This window comes from Artibeus jamaicensis, unplaced genomic scaffold, assembly GCF_021234435.1.
Source record: "Artibeus jamaicensis isolate MK-2021 breed Jamaican fruit bat unplaced genomic scaffold, CSHL_Jam_final scaffold_1283, whole genome shotgun sequence".
Lineage (NCBI taxonomy): Eukaryota > Metazoa > Chordata > Mammalia > Chiroptera > Phyllostomidae > Artibeus > Artibeus jamaicensis.
In genome coordinates, this window is record NW_026522028.1 from 5,971,937 (window position 1) to 5,989,401 (window position 17,465).

The following is a 17,465-nucleotide window of genomic DNA, read 5'->3' on the forward strand; positions in this document are numbered from 1 at the left end:
ACAATGGTATGTATTCGACTCCACCCACTAACCCAGGTAGAGAGAAACAACCACAGCATGAAACCAGGAGGCCATGGTTATTACCTGAGACCCTATTGCTAATAGCTGTTGACCTTGCCAGGGTATTTTCTCTATGCCGAAATGGGACAATGTAGTCTTTCATAATACAATGATTGAGGTACTGCTCACCATTCTAGAAACTACTTCCTCGGCTGCTGGTTAATTCTTCAGAATGTGCCTGATCAAGTGTTAACAGCCGAGTTTCTTGTTTCCTAAACATCTTTGTTATTTTAACTTGGATCTAAGTTATAGCCTGTAAATGAGAAATGCAAGTAAGAATGAGGGGTCAATTTATTTTAAGTACATTTATCACGAAATACCAATGCGTACAATTTCACACATTTATAAATATTGCAATTTATAGAAAATTAATGTAATCTTCAAATGATTTGAACAGTGATTTTCACAATTATTTACAATTAACTTACCCTACCTTTGTCAAAACATAATTATGTTTTAAAGTACCCTGCCACAAAGTAGTAATTTCACAGTACCTTTCTATGATATTTATGTCCCTAAAGCGGCAGCACATCTATAAAACCCAGGGGATGCAACAGTTTAGAAACAGCACAGTGCAAACTGCAAGTCCAAGTTAGCATTCATTTCAAACAGAACAGAACTTTTTATATCAATATATAAATATTTTTCCATTTTCAGCACTGATTGCAGAAAATAATTAGGAGGCAGTATATTCTCAATTGTAGTAAACAGTAATTTTAAGGTACTTTAAAAATCAACACTGAGAAGCTAGATTAGGCACACATAATACTGAATATTTGGAGAAGTTCTTGGTTTCATTGGAAGCCATTTCTAACATTAAACCCTTTTTTCAGTTGTAATGACGGTAAGCAGAGGTAATCCTTTGCATTCCAAATAGAAATTATAATTGCATATCAACAATTAATAACACATTCGAATGGAAAGTGATTTTGGCTTTATTCCTAAAGTGTTTCTTTAATTTTTTTCACCTTTTTTTTTGACATCCCCTCTAAAGGATCCCAAACTGTTAAAAATTATGTCAACGGAAAATAACATTATGTGGACCAGTACTTGTGTTTAAAAACAGTCCTTACTGTGGTATTTCACAGTTTTGTTTTCTTTAGCGGATATCCAGCTAAAAAAATTAAATAAAAATATAAGGTATAAGAAATATAGTTGAAGTCACAATAAAGTATATTTTCTTTTATTGACATAGAACACATATTTTAAATTTTAAATGTTGGCTCTTTAAGAAAAAGTTTCTCCTGCTAAATAATATGTATAACCGTTGCCCTAAAACATACAGCTATTTTCCCCAAAATATTTATGCACATAGTGGTCCACTTAAGACCAGCCCCATTATAATCTGCTGAATACAATGTGCTCTTAATTTATAAATGGGCTACCTTCAGTATATAAAATATATAGGCATGTATGTCATTAAGTACAAAGTAAGAAATAGAAAAAGAAAAAAAAAAGTGTTCTTTCCTATTAAGATCCAGACAGAAATTCAGTGTCAATAGTGAGGCCATGTAAAATGTACTCTTAATTTATAAATGGGCTACCCTCAGTATATAAAATATATAGACATGTATGTTATACATATCAAGTAAAAAGTGTAAAAAGGAGGAGAAGTGGGAAAAGAAAAGGAAGATGTGTCTCTCCCTGGAAGATCCACACAGCAACTCCGTGTAATTACTGAGGCCATGTAAAAAGTCTGAAGAATTTCAGTTTTGGCAAATACTTTTCAGAAAAATATCTAAGCTATGAGAGTACTAAATTTCCACTTCGCGAATTTAGTGGAGGATTCCTTTTTGACATTCAGTGAAGACGCTGTGGTCTCCCTCACAGGCAGGGAAGGGGACTGCTGGGGGTCTGCTAAAGGGAAACACAAAGTCACTCACGCTTAGCCCCGTGATCAAGTGTGTGTAGTGCAGAGAACCAAATCCTGGCCCGGCAGCGTGTGACCAAGCTCTCGGAAAGCTGCCAGTGGACAGGATCTGGCTTCTTCCCAGATCTTACAGGAAATGGGCCGGAAGTGATGGCAAAGGAGGGGTCAGCTCCAAAGGTGGCTGGTCCAATCTGAACGGCTGATGTTAAAAAACACACCAAATGTTTCTATAGCATTCATTCGGCTGCATTTTCTTTATTTCAAGCCTGGAGGGTCTACTTCGAGGGTCATGCAGCAAGTGGCTTATAAATAAAATCAGAGTCTATGAATAGTGTCATCACATTAAGAAATAGGTTCGCTGGAGTCTCTTGTTAGGTAAAGAGCTCACATTGTTGGAATCCACGAGCTGATATTATTTAAGGGATACCTAAAACAGGGGGACAGAAACCACAGGTCAATAACAACACACGTGCAATTCAGGGGTTAAAGCAATGAAGACTATGTAATCATTTATCAAATTAGAAATTCCATATGGGTTTCTCAGTATTGCTTCATGGTTAAAAATGCAACAAATATATTGGCCAATTCCAAAATTAGCAAATATTAACACTATTGCTAATTGTTTAACCAAGGCAAACCAATCCCACTGTTCCAATCTCAGCATATGTTACCAAGAGAGAACCTGAAAATGGTAATCACATCCATTTTGGAAGCCTAGGAATTTGGAAACTTAATGTACCCTTTAGCTTAGAGGTATGCTCTGTGCCTCAATTTTCATAGGGACCAGGCTTTGTGATCTACTCGTGGTACCAAAGGGGAAATGGGAAAACTCAACAAAAACATTTAGCTGCAATATTCCTTCCTTTTCCAGATGACCGTTATGCAGCCAAAAATAACCTCAGCATACTGAACAAATAGGAGAACTTTCCCCCAAGTGGCATATAAGTTTCTCTATAAATTTAAATTACAGTTTTTCGGGGGGAATACTTGGGCTCTTCTACTAAGAAAATAGACATCTGCTAATTCACTATGGATTTATGCATATAGAAGCCCTTTTAAGGTGCAAAGCACTAATGCCAACATAAGGTATTGCTATTATGGAGACAGAAGGTTTGAATGACTTTATCTTAAATATGAAGAGTACAGAAAAAGGCAATCTTGGTTTTAAATTCTCATGCAAGTAGCCCATATTTTATCATTAATAAAAAGATAAAGTGCCCTGGCTGGTGTGGCTCAGTGGATTGAGCGCCAGCCTGTGAACCGAGAAGTCACTGGTTTGATTCCCAGTCAGGGCACATGCCTGGGTTGTGGGCCAGGTCCCTGGTTGGGGGTGTGGGAGAGGAAACCAATGGATGTTTCTCACATCCATGTCTGTCTCCCTCTTTCTAAAAATAAATAAAATCTTTTTAAAAAGGATAACCTAATGTCCTGATATAAATAACTTTCATTCCTTATTTTATGTAGCACTAAGTTGATGATGGCAAGATGAATTAAGGCTGATCAGATTTCTACAAACAGATGGCTCCTCCATATCAATAAAGTTTAAATTTTACATTTTAAACCCAGCTCATCATCTGATTAGTTAAAAGACATAACTTAACTCTTTCCCTAATCATGAAGCCTTTTAAAAATGATTCACTTTCTTGGCAACATATGAAACAAGTTATTTCCATTTAAGCCACTATTTTGAAGTAAAATGGAGCTATCATAAGGAAGAGCTTTCTAAAATGATGACTATACTTATATTAATATAGGTTATGCAATGTATTTCATCACATGCTGAGCAATTTTACTTATGAGAATATTCAGTACAAGTTAAGGTGCAAAAATAATAATTCAGTTTTAATTCAACCCCAATTTATTTAAGCAATAAACTTTAAATACTTCAGTTCACAAAATGTATTCTTTTAACTAAAGCATATATGACTATAAAATTCCCCCAGTTTTAGAGTTTTATAGAAATTCTGCTCACATACTTTGGCCAAAACTCTCACCAGAGTTAAAGTCTTAGGCCATGCATAGCAAACTTTCATAGTAAGGAAGATGTATGGAAAACATCTTATGTACGTTTGAAAGCCAATTTAATTAATGTCAAAAATCTGTCACTCTGAAAGTCCTGTCATTTAGCATGAACAGTAGTACTTTCACTTTTGTTCATTGCTATAGTTGACAGCAGAAGGTAGCCGCCCCTCCAAGAAACCATCATTTACTAAAAATAGAAGTTAAGCAGAGCCACAGTCCTTAACTCTGACTGCTGCAAAAGATTAATTAGTCTAATTAGACCTTTAATAGATTCTCCAGGTTCCTAGGCATAGGAAGAATGAAAATCACTGAAAACTTTCTGCTGAGTTACATACAAATACATTAACGCTAACTAATAAAAATTGTCTAATTTAAAGAGTAACTGACCTGAGATGTACCTTGCTCCGATTAACATTACCATGCTACTCATTATAAAAAAGCCCAAGGGTAGACTACAGAAGATACTAGGGTCACCTGTGGCCATCCAAGAAGAAGGAATTCCAGTCAAGCAAACCAAAAGAGAGACACATAATTACAATATCTGTGTTAAGAATCACATGATAGCAAAACAAATTAAGTTATAAAAATAGTATATTCATAAAAGCTAGCAAAGAGTTATTACTTCAAATCGAAAAAATATAATCAATATTGAAGGTTTATGACAATTAACAAACAATACAGAGAGCATGCCACAAGTAGCCAAGAACAGAACGCATATAGACCACAAGCCTTCCACTGGCAAAGCCAAAGAAAGCTGATGAAGAACATTTTTGGGAGGCTGTTGCTTTTAGCTTTCTTGATTCTTCCCCAAAAGATACAATATAAGCAATTCAATTCCCCCTCCAATTCAAATGTATAGATCCTTTGGCTATCAGAAAAGTTATATTAGCCCACTGAAAATAAATATCAAAGTCCATTGGTTTTGTTTTCTTTTTCAAATAGAATTCAGTGTATAAAGAGATGTACTCAAATATTAAGATTACTCTCATTTATTAAATTAAAAAAGATTACTCTCATTTAAACACTAAATTGTATTAATCTACATTCTAAAATATTGCCTGAGAACATGGTTGTTTTGATGTTTTCTTGAATGAGTCTCAGAATTGAAAGAAAAAAAAAAGACATGAAGCTTCTTTAGGAGAAAAAAAGAACAAACGTTTCAAGTAGGAACATCCAGGACTAAAAATATAGATCATGGTGATCTGTGGTAGTGGATAGTTCCAGAAGCTTCTCCTAAAAGCCAGATACATTAAAAGTGGTTCTAGGGGGTAGAAGTGGGAGAAAAAAAGTGGTTCTATACCCTCCTTTATTATAAAATAAATTACTTTATAAATATTTTTATTTCATCTATAAACTCTTCTTCAGTACAGTATATGTTTAACATATTATTGGTCACTGTTCCATTCATGTTCCAAACCTTGCATTTAGCAAATAATTAAAATATTGTGTTATAGTAAAGGCCTGTTTAAAGCTATTTAAATAGCACAGACATATTAAAGGAAGCTTACAGCTGTTTATAACTAAATGGTTTACTTAAGCTGAATACTTTCCTACCCGAATGATTTAAAAAACACTCCTCTGGTTTCTCCCAAGAGCATTTCCTAATCTATTATGACGTTTCTAATTTACTATAGTTGCTACATTTTTCCCTCTCTGATTCCAGTGAATTCCCATAATGTACACTTGCTAAGAACTTGGACTCAGTTTAGGAAGTAGAGGAATATATTCAGGAATTAATATAACTTTTGGTTGGTTCAGGTCATGAGGACAGCCCCCCAAAAAGGTCAAGTAAAACATGGAGAGAAAAAAAACAACAATAATCGTAGTTGATTTTTTTCCATTAAAAAGAAACTTGAAAAAAACCAGAAATAAACTGGAAGTCATTTTACTTTTAGAAAAGTTAGCTATAAACCAAAGTACTAGGGATAAACTAAGAAGGAAAGTTGTGGCAGGACATATGCAAATCAACCTGATAATCTACATTTTATGTTTAGAACTTTAAAGTGTTTTCAAAATGTTAGAAACTGTGGATATATGATAATGCCTTTCTTCAGAGCACCTTTACTAAGTATAAACGGTCAGATACTTAACTAAGCTATTTAACATACCAAGACAAAGTGGCAGTAATAATAAAATAATAATAATAATAATAATAATAATAATAATAATATTAATAAAACATAGTTACCACTTTGGGAAGACTCAGTTGTAACCCAACCCATTGACTTCATCACAGCTTTCTTCCAGGTAGAATAACGAATTTCACTTTCTAGAAAGAGAAGACAGGAAACATACATATACGAAGGGCAGGTTACTGGGATGCTCCAGGTGCCATACTTAAGTTCACTCAGCATTCGTGACAAATTGTTATGCATATTAAGCTGATACAAGGCTTCACAAGGACTCAGATTTGGGAGAGTACGGTTGCTACTGATGCCCAGTGACTGGGACAGAGAAGTTTGCAGGCCGGAGGGGAAATTCAGCATGGTCTAGAGCACAGGTGGCAAACACAAGGCGCAGGGGCTGAATCCGGCCCTCCACCTTGTTTTATTGGCCCGGCACCTTGTTTCTACCCAGCAGCAGTGCCGAGCTCTTGCTTAACTGTTAAGGACTGGTTACATTTCTACAGTCCTAAAATTACATTCAGCCCTTTGAAGGCAACCATGAGGCTGATATGGCCCCTGGTGAAAATGAGTTTGATAACCTTGGTCTACAGGGTGACTGGCAGAATGGGAAATAGCCTGCCTATAAAGACCAGGCCATTTGCAAGCAGGTGGAGATGAACTAGAAAGGGGAATCTCATTTAATCTGATTTCTGTTTTGAGGGTTGTTTTTAAGATACAGGAAGGGGTATGCTATAATGTGGAAAGACTATAAGGATAATTATTTTGGGTCCAGTCAAAGGATTTGACAAGTCTTGATTTCTTCTCACAAGATTCAAATTGCATTCCTGTGAGACAAGATTTCTTTTTAAAAATGTTTTTATTTTCATTTATTGATTGATTTTAGAGAGACAGGAGAGAAGAGAGAGAAAAACATCGACTTGTTGTTCCACTCATTTATGTACTCATTGGTTGATTCTTGTATGTGCCCTGACATGGGGATCAGACCTGCAACCTTGGTGTTATCAGGATGACACTCTAACTGAGCTACCTGGCCAGGGCTGATACAGAATTTCTTTAATGTAGAAATCCACAATAAAAGGACTAAACAAAAATGGGCACTGGTTGCCCTATGCACTAAAAGTTTGGGGGTTTGATTCTCAGTCAGGGCACACGCCAAGGTCCGGTCCTGGGTCAGCGTGGATATGGGAGGCAAATGATTGATGTCTCTCTCTCTGTCTCCCCCTTCCTCTCTCTTTAATATCAATAGACATATTTTTAAACATTTTTAAAAAATGGGCACTGGTGCATCCACACACACAGCACTCCTAACGATAGGCAACACACACGAAGCTACCCTTCTTTGAAGCTTCCCAGCCTTTCCACAGTACCTCAAGGCTGCAACTCCAGGGACATACTGATCAAATATCACTCGCTTCAGAAAGGTTTCCACGTGCCCACTTCTGGCCCCTCACCCAACTTCCCACAGCACCTCACGCACATCTCAGGGTATTAGCTACTACAGTGAATTTTCACGGTTTTGTCTACCTCTCCCAACATATTTGAGTCTCAAATATATTTGAGTCTATGCCATGGAAGGACAGTGTGTGCTCTGTAGTTGGCGCTGAGCAAATGTTTCAAAAAATATTTTAATTTACTGATTTAGAGACAGAGAGAAGCATTAATTTGTTGTTCTACGTATTAAATGCATTCATTGGCTGATTCTTGTATGTGCCCTGACTGGGGATTGAACCTACAACCTTGGTGTATGGGGACAATGCTCTAATCAACCTACCTACCCAGCCAGGACTCTCAACAAATGTTTGCTCTAGGAATGAACTATCTACATCTATGTGCCTGTGTGTGCATGTGCGTGCATGTGTGTGCTGTGGGGAGAGGGGAGGGGCTGGCAGAGGGAAGAACAGTTGACACGACTGATCAACTCTGGGCTAAGGCTTTAAAAACCGCAAAGATGGCTCTCTCTGGAAACAGTAACCCTCAACTCTTTACACAAAACTTCCTTGCTTTAAAGGTAGGATTAGCATCTCAAGACGATATACTTGCTAAACATTATTTGCTTATTACAAAGTTGATTTTTTTCAGAATTAGAAAAAGTGTTGAACTTTATATTTTATCCAATTTTCCAAAAGTGAAAAATTATTTACGGACAGAAGATCAAATTTTGAAACACATTTCTACTTCAAGGTCCACGGCATACTGTCTGGCTAGAAAACCATTAGTATTACAATCCTTTTTTCTGATGTATGGAAAAGAATCGATTAAATTAAGAAGCACTAGCATGGTCTTCTAGAAAACAAAAAATGCATTTGAAGCTTATTTCCCAATAGCTCAAAATCTACTTTGATGCTATTTTATGCGTAGGTTTTTACGAAGTTATAAAACCAAACTCGATACAGATAAATCCTTATTTTTGTACTCACATTTGTTTCATTGTAAGAGATGCATCATTATACTATTTTAATAAAGGTGTCGCTCAGAGCTTGGGCCTTAGCTTAGTTTGTTAGGAAGTAATGCTCATTTATTTAAACTGTTGCTGCCTTTGGCTAACCCTGCTGTGCTTAAAAGTTACCAGAATGTCCCTTAGCCCAGCTAATCATGTCTTGAAACCGGGCCATTGGCTCCAAAGATGATCCCGGGTGGGCATTAGGGATGGGTGGCTGATATACCACCTTCCTCCCTTTTACAAAAGGCTTTTTGAACAAGCTACACCTGATAGTGTGGCAGTATTATCCTCCCACACAAAAGGACTGTAAATATGTGAACAGTAAAATTGTGATTCTACGTTTTTTAAAAAATAGGGAATGATTTCTCTCATCCAAACTCATTCAGTGTAGCCCAACATGCTTAGTAGCCAAACCTGAAAGAGTAGCATTTTGCTATTGTATTTAGTTGCTTAGCGTATGAATGAACAGAAAGGGAAGCTCTCTCTCACTGGGGTTGTGTTCACAGTACAACATGCAAGGTTTTCATTGTTGAAATGTACCCTCAGCATTGATCTGGGGTTCAAACCGCTCCATCGTGACAGCTGACAGATCCTCGGGTTCCAGGCTCCAAACGCCCACGCCTTCTGCGGCCCCCGCTGCCATGGCGGCTCCCAAGGCAGTTGTTTCCGGCATGGAGGGCTTCACTAAGAGGAGACAGCTACATCAACAACTTCGTATTTATTTATTTTACATATGTCTCAAAAAACCCAGTTCTTCCATAAAGAAACATTAGTCTCAGAACTGAGACAAATGAAGGTTTACTAACCTACGGGGATATAGAGAATGTCTGCTTGTAGCTGCATAAGAATTTTGTTGTTGGTCATTCCTCCATCTACCTGCAGATGACTGAGCGGAATTCCACAGTCGCGGTTCATGGCATCCAGAATCTTAAAGAAAAAGCAATGTAATGATCCTAAGTAAACTACTTCATAGTAACATCCCCCAAAATGACGATCTTCTCCTCAAAAATGCTCAAGAGCTTTTCAAAGCCTACAGGATAAAATTGAGACTTTTTTATTCTGGTCTTCTAATCCCTCTTTGGTCTGGTCACAAACAACGTTTTCTCTCCCCACACCTCTGTCTTCACCCTTACATCCAGCCAAACAACTATTTTATACTCAGGTTTCCTGTATGGGTGGTTGTTAGTGCTATTCCCCTTCCCCAAAACAGTATTCCCCTTCCTGAGTAGAGCTACTCAGCACCGCCCCCCCACCATAGAATGCCCAGTGCCAGGCAGATGATAGGAACTCAGATGGTAATGCCAGCTGGAAATAGAACAAAACCTTACATTTATTAGATTAGTGTTTAGGCACATTTAATTTTTAAGTATTTAATGAATTAAATGTATTAATAAATTTCTGACACTCAGACATAATTTGTTTAAGCATAATTAAAGCAGATTAAGTAAAAAAAAAAACCAAGTGCACATTGATTACCTCTCGGGTTTGGAAGCAAACCGCTTCTAATGCGGCAAAAGCAATATGGCATTTATTGGTGAACTGAGTGAGCCCACAGATGATTCTGAAAATACAAAGAGTTTTAAGGTGAGAGTGGTCAGAGTGATAACAAATGAGTCATCAATCTGAAATGTTCTGAATATAGAAAGGCTGAATTTGGTAGACAGAAATGTGCAGAGGGAGAAAATAGACATACCCCCACCCCCACAAAAGTGGACAAAAACATTAAGTCATTTAGGAAGTCTTTGTGGTCCATAATCCTGCATCCATATAGGAAACAGTACATGATCCATCTGAATAGATGACAAAAATATACAACCAAATCAGCATCAATTTAGAATGATGTCCCTTTGATACATAACTTGCAGATGCCTTGAAGATAAAAGATAATAACACAACACAGATATGAACGTGGTGGGGCCTTATTGTCACATGAGTGATAACTTCTTGGAAATGAAAGGTTATGAAGTTATGCTTTAAAATCATTTCAAAATACACAGGCAACTATTGACTGCTTAGTTATTCGGTCCACCAAGCATACCTTATGTTTAATTCTTACCCTCTTGCACTGGGCTCCCAGTAAGGTGCATATAACCCTGAAAACGCCGGGACGAAATAGCAGCCATAAGACGTACCTACTTCTTTAGCAAGTTTTTCTAACATTTAAAAAACAAGAGAGAGAGAAATAGAAACAAAATTCACTCTAATATATTCCACTTATTTTAGTCAGTAAACACATATATTTCAAAAAAATTAGGACAGGCCTTTTGGTTTCCTATTCATTAATATAGCAAAATGTTCCTAATCAGCCCTGGCTGGTGTAGCTCAGTGGATTGAGCACGGGCCTGCAAACCAGAGGATCACAGTTTGATTCCCAGTCAGGTCACGTGCCTGGGTTGCAGGCCAGTTCCCAGCAGGAGATGCACAAGAGGCAACCATACATTGATATTTCTCTCCCTCTCTCCTTCCCTTGTCTTCCAAAAATAAATAAATGCAATTTTTAAAAAAAGATTTAAAAACATATAAATAAATGAATTAATTAAAATGTTCCTAATTACAGCAGTATGCTAGGTGCAAAACAAATACACTGCTCTGCATTGAATACCACCACTGAAATGTAGCCCAGTCCCTCCAAAGTTAAGGAACTGGATTCATTTTGTTAAGGTACTTGAGCTCATTTCCACCATTTGTAAGGTTGCTGACTAAAAGATGAATGAGTGGCCCCCAGTGCATCCCTAATCAGAAACGTGTTTCTGATGATCTCACCTTCAGACAAAAGAGTGGGGAGGTGAGTTCAAAATGATTATCCATAAACTGAAAACATCCATATTAATACTTAAATGACAGGTACTGGAGTTTTCATGGTCCCTCTAATCTAAGAGTTAAAGCTCTTTCTCCTCAGGTAAATTTAACTGGACTACTCGCCTGCCAGTTCTGGCAACCTTTGGTATTCAATTTTACTCTTGGGTAATTTTTATGCCCTACCTTGTCAGTTTATTAATAACCACCACTAAATATGTCAACTCATTTTATAAATCTTCACAAAATAGTCTTTTACGTATAAATCAAACTCCTAATAGGGATCCATATAATTTAATGTTGCACAGGGGGCAAAAGCACACATATTAACAGATTGCAAAGGTAAAACATTGAGAGAGTTTTCATGACTTAGGTTTTAACCCTTTGTTAGAACAGACTCACCAATTTCGTCTGAGCTCCTTATAATTCCAAGATTGTCTCTTAGCCAGCGAATAACAGCACCGGCTATAGCTACAGAACCCTATGGGGAAAAAAAGGAATCCAAGAGAAATACATGTTAGCACTCTAAAAAGTTTTATTGGGCGTAATGCTTTGTGTATGGCACTACCAGATGGGTGAAATGCAAAAGTTTCAGCTTTGGGACTTGCACAGATATAATAGCCTAGGTCTTCTGATACAAACATAGTTTTATCTAGGTCATAGTTTTTCATGAGCCGAGGAAAAGAGAACCCTCCAATACACCCTTGGAAATGCCTGCCCACAGGTGGACATCAACGTGTTGAGCAGTTTGCTTCTGGTACAATTGTTCTACCTGTTGCTAAGCTGCTGAGGTATATGACCACCTAGAATACATTCCCATCTTATCCACAAAGGCATCGGGGGAGGCCGCATTATAAGTTCTTTTCCAGCCTATTTCCCACACCTAACAGTGTGTTAACTCAGGGAACAGCAAGAAAAAAGTTAGCAAAGAAGATAACTGTGAAGTAATTATTTTTTATAACAAAATCACCAAGACATAGTGGAGGCAGCTGTGGCAATAAAGAAAAAAAATATGATTTGGAGTCAGATGAACCAGGTTTGAGTCTGTCTTCTGGTTCTTTGCTGTGATCTTAGACACATTGGTTAGGCTTTCTGAGCCACCAATTTTTCACTTACAAATTGGTTGTGACTATAGCAATACCTACCTCTAAAGAGACTGCTATGAGGCCCAATATGAGAATATACTGCAAGGCTCTTACTGAATATAAATATTAGCTTCTTTAATTTTTTAAAGTGTTTTTAAAAAAGTTTCCTCTGCCTGATGATTGGATAAATAACATAGTCCTGACTGGTGTGGCTTAGTAGGTCGGGCATCATCCCTGCAAACCAAAAAGTCACTGGTTCAATTCTTGGTCAGGGGACATGCTTGGGTTGCAGACCAGGCCCTGGTAGGGGCAGGTGTGAGAGGCAACTGGCCAGTATTTCCCTTGCACATTGATGTTTCTCTCCCCTGCCTAAACAAACAAACAAACAAACAAACAAACAAAGTCTTTAAAAAAGAAATAAAATGTAGTGTATATCCACATGACGGAATATTATTTGGTCATGAAAGGAATGAAGTCCTCCCACAACATGGATGAATTCTGAAAACATGTGAAGTGAAAGAAGCTAGTCATAAAGGACCATATATTGTATGACTCCATTTATATGACACGTCCAGAATGAGCAAATCCATAGGGAAGAAGAGTAAACTAGTGTTTGCCTAGGGTTGGGGTAAATAATTTTGAGGGGGAAGGGAGTAGTTAAAAGGGTAACAGTATCGAATTTTCTCCCAAAACTAAAAATGAAACTGCCTTTTGTCCCAGAAATTGCACCGTTGGGATCATACCCTAAGAACCCTGAAACACCAATCCAAAGGAACCTCTGCACCTCAATGTTCATAGTAGCACAATTTACAATAGCCAAGAGCTGGAAGCAGCCTAGGTGCCCATCAGTAAATGAATGGATCAAAAAACTATGGTACAGTTACACAATGGAATACTACACAGCAGAAAGAAAGAAGGAGCTCCTACCCTTTGTGATATCATGGATGGAACTGGAGAGCATTATGCTAAGTGAAAAACACCAGGCAGTGAAAGACAAATACCATATGATTTCACCTTTAACTGGAACCTAATCAAGAAAACAAACAAGCAAGCAAAATATAACAAGAGATATTGAAATGAAGAACAAACTGCCAGTAACCAGAGGGGAGGTGGGAGAGGTAATGAGGGGAAAGGGGGAAGGGTTTTCAGGAACAACTATAAAGGACGCATGGACAAAACCAAGGGAGGGTGGGATCAGGGGGTGGAGGTGGGAGGGGAGCAGTGGCAGACAACTGTACTTGAACAACAATAAAATAAAAAGATTACAAATGCAAAATCTAACTCAATAGCATTTTTAATCACATAGAAAACAGAAATAGAGCACAGTTCAACAAGGAGAACACTATCTTTGAAATGTAATCTATATCACTAATGATTCAGCAACAAATTAGGGCATAAAACTGAAAGCATTTATTGCTCAGAAAGTATCATATTTTGCCATAACGTGCACCTGCATTTTGCATGCATTATACACAGGATTCATATGCCTGCGTATCATGTGCATCTTTATTTTCCCTCAAGAATGTGGGCAAAAAGGTGCACATTATACACAGCAACATATGGTATATTTTCCAAGAAAGTACATCGCAGAAGTCCATAAACAATGTTCACTGGCTGTGGCAGACAGATTCTTAACTAAGGTGGCACACCGGATCCCTGCTTCCTGGTGGTCATGCCCTCGCATGATGCCCTCCCCTTGAACATGGTGGGGCCTATGACTTGCTTCTAACTAATAGCACATGTCAAAGGTAACGGGATGTACATGATTACGTTGCATCAGAACGTCATATCAGCAGTCTTTAGGTGGAAAGGGACTGCAGGTGACCTCTAGGAACACAGGGGAGCCTACGGCTGACAGCTAGCAAGGAACTGAACCCCTCAGTCCTACAATTGCAGGGACTGAATTCTGCCAATAACCCAAGTGAGCCTGGAAGAGGATGGAGGTGCGTATGAGACTGCATCCACAGCCAACACCTTGGCTGCAGCCTGAGCAGAGGACCCAGCTAAACTGTGCCTAGGCCCCTGACCCATGGAAACTGAGAGCTAACAAAATAAATGGGTGTGGTTTTAAGCCACTTGCATTTGTGGTAATGTTATTACACAGCAACAGTTAAGTAACACATAGGCTTATACCTAAAATTGAATAGCTGGCTTGAGAGGTCTGGAAAATACAAAACAACATCTTAACACTATAATTATAAATCATATAAAGGAAGAGATTGGGAGAAAGGACATCTAAAGAAACCAAGGAGGCGGGGAGATACAGGGAACACTCTTTAAAGCTCATGCTTAAGTAGACATCAATGGCAGAATATAGGATTTAGTATGTAAACAATACTTATTGAGTGTCTGCTACATGCCAGCTGGCTGGGATGGAGCGGTGAAAAACACAGACATGCACCCTGGCCTCAGGGTATTTATATACTCGGGACAGAATACAGAACAGAGAAGTCCCAAGTCTTAAATAAACTCAAGTTCATAATCAATCATATTAGAAGCCCCAAAAGGTTTCTGTTCAGCGAGATCATATTCAGAAACAGATGAACAAGGGAAGATAGTGCACTATTAATAGACATCGGAGGGAAAGCAGAACTACCCAATTGTTCTCTCGCTTCAGTCTCTCCCATCACTGAGGAAACATTTTCAACTAGAAAGAGTGGGACAAATTTAAGCAGTTAAATATGAGTTTAAAATCTTAGAACAGGTAAAGGATTATATGACCCAATTCCTTCTCACTGAGAACGAAACCAGGAACCTGGAGATGCTACCCTGTCAGGCCTAGATGAATCACATGCCGGCCTCAGGGAGAGAATAACAGAATTCTGTTGGTGATGAAAAAGAAAAATAGGTGTTCACATCAACAGAGATGGTGAGTTTGCACTTTAAAAATCCCCTCTATACTAAACACAGAGGATTACAGATAAAATGTAAAAAGAGAAAACCAAAACAACACATGCTGACTCACATCCAGAATGGTGTCGATGTGGACAGAAACAGAAATGCATGACCAGGCAGAACTTGAAGACACAGCAAGAAGGGTTCATTTTATTTTTAAAATTTTACTTATTGATTGATTGTTACAGAGAAAGGAAGGGAGGGAGGGGAAGGGGGGAGGTGGAAGAGAGAGAGAGAGGGAGGGAGAGGGGGGGAGAGAGAGAGAGAGAGAGGTTTGTTGTTCTACTCATTTATGCATTCATTGGTTGATTCTTGTATGTGCCATGACTGGGAATAGAACTCTCAACCTTGGTGTATCAGGACAATGCTCTAACCAAGTGAACTACCTGGCCAGGGCAAGCACAATGTGTTCTGACTAATTTCTGTTTATGTGTCAGGGAGTAGGAGTGGTGGAGGGGAAACTGGCTCCCCTGGAAGGAAGGGATCTAAAATGTTTTGTGTAAGACAAGGAACAGAATCAGCTTCAGTGCTTGAAGCCAGGAGCTAGGTGGCGCTCTCCTACTACTGTAGGAATGCTTGCAAACAACTGTCTACTTGCTAAGGCTATAAAGAGACAGGAAGTGAAAGTTCCAAAATATAAGAAATCTATTAAGACATCAGCCAACAATAGTTAATAGTTGGAATAGAATTCACTCCAGTCTGACAAAGACTTTAAAATAAGTGTGCTAAAAGTAATCCTCAAAGGGATAAGTTAAGATCTGATTTCCATTAAAAAAATCATGTATTTAGGAATCAAAAGAAAAGGGAAATAAAATAAAATCCGGTGGGTATAAAAAATAACTAATTAAAAATCCTAGAAATTGCCCTGGCTGGTGTGGCTTCATGGGTTGAGGGCCAACTTGCAAACCAAATGGTTGCTGGTTCAATTCCCGGTCAGGGCACATGCCTGGGTTGTGGACTAGGTCCCAGGTTGGGGCATGTGCAGGGGGCACTGATAGATGTTTCTCTCCCTCTCTTTCTCCCTCCCTTCTCTTCTCTTTAAAAATAAATATTTAAAAAATCCTAGAAGTAAAATCACTGAGTGAATTTAAAAATATAATAGATGGGGTAAACTGTAGGATACAGATGATAAATAAATTAGTGTTACCATACACTGCTAGTGGTACTTTTATATGGCAATGAAAAAAATGGAACAGCTATATATCTTTTTTAAATTAATTAATTTATTTTTTAAATTATTTTTCAACTACAGTATTCTTTCTTTTACTCCCTTCCCAGCCCACCCCCCCCTGTACCTTCCACCTTCCTCCCCTTTCCACCCCCCTTAGTTGTTGTCCATGTGTCCTTTATGCTAGTTCCTGTAAATTCTTCCCCTTTTCCCCCTGAAATTCCCTCCCTTCTCCCCTCTGGTCACTGTCCCCTTGTTCTCGATTTCAGTGTCTTTGTTTTTATTTTGCTTGCTTGTTTGTTTTATTGTTTAGCTTCCTGTTAACGATGAGATCATATGGTATTTGTCTTTCACCACCTGGCTTATTTCACTCAGCATAATGCTTTCCAGTTCCATCCACGTTCGAAACAGCTATATTTAATAACATGGATAAATCTCACAAATAAAATGTTTAGTAAACAAAGCCAGTTCAAAGAATACATACTATATGACCCAGTCTCTCTCACTTTCTTCTCTTTCTCTTACATTTAAATATATAGTGTATTAAAAACATACAAAACTAGCCCTGGCTGGTGTAGCTCAGTGGGATTGAGCATGGACTGCGAACCAAAGGGTCCAGTTCAATTCCCAGTCAGGGCACAGGCCTGGGTTGTGGGCCAGGTCCCCAGTAGGGGGCGTGTGAGAGGCAACCACACATTGATGTTTCTCTCTCTCTCTTTCTCCCTCCCTTCCCCTCTCTCTTAAAATAAATAAATAAAATCTTAAAACACGCAAAACAAATCTCTACTGCTTACACATTTCAGTGTTAGCACTATAAAGAAAACTAAGGAAATATTCTAATAACCACGTATGGTGTCAGATGGGTACAAATCGCTTAGCAAGTTATGTAATGTCAAATCATTGGTGGGGTGTACACTCGAAACTAATAATATCATATGTACACTATAATTGACAAGAAATAACTTAATTTTTCCAAAAGGTAGGGAAGTGATTATAAGAACAG

General features: G+C 38.2%; 1 protein-coding gene across 3 annotated transcripts in view; it reads right to left on the reverse strand.

The window, feature by feature from the left end:
* Positions 1–333: 333 nt before the first annotated feature.
* The window catches only part of GK (glycerol kinase), a 70,882-nt gene continuing 53,750 nt past the window's right edge, over positions 334–17,465 (reverse strand). For 2 of the 3 annotated variants that reach the window (XM_053655790.1, XM_053655791.1), the window contains 8 exons: positions 11,717–11,795; positions 10,575–10,671; positions 9,995–10,079; positions 9,325–9,445; positions 9,059–9,202; positions 6,141–6,221; positions 4,340–4,426; positions 334–2,357 (listed from right to left, as the gene is read on the reverse strand). In XM_053655790.1, the coding sequence (XP_053511765.1) occupies positions 2,347–2,357; positions 4,340–4,426; positions 6,141–6,221; positions 9,059–9,202; positions 9,325–9,445; positions 9,995–10,079; positions 10,575–10,671; positions 11,717–11,795 (705 nt within the window). In that variant the 3' untranslated portion in view covers positions 334–2,346. The remainder of the gene's footprint in view (positions 2,358–4,339; positions 4,427–6,140; positions 6,222–9,058; positions 9,203–9,324; positions 9,446–9,994; positions 10,080–10,574; positions 10,672–11,716; positions 11,796–17,465) is intronic. The other variant, XM_037127024.2, reaches the window with a different exon arrangement.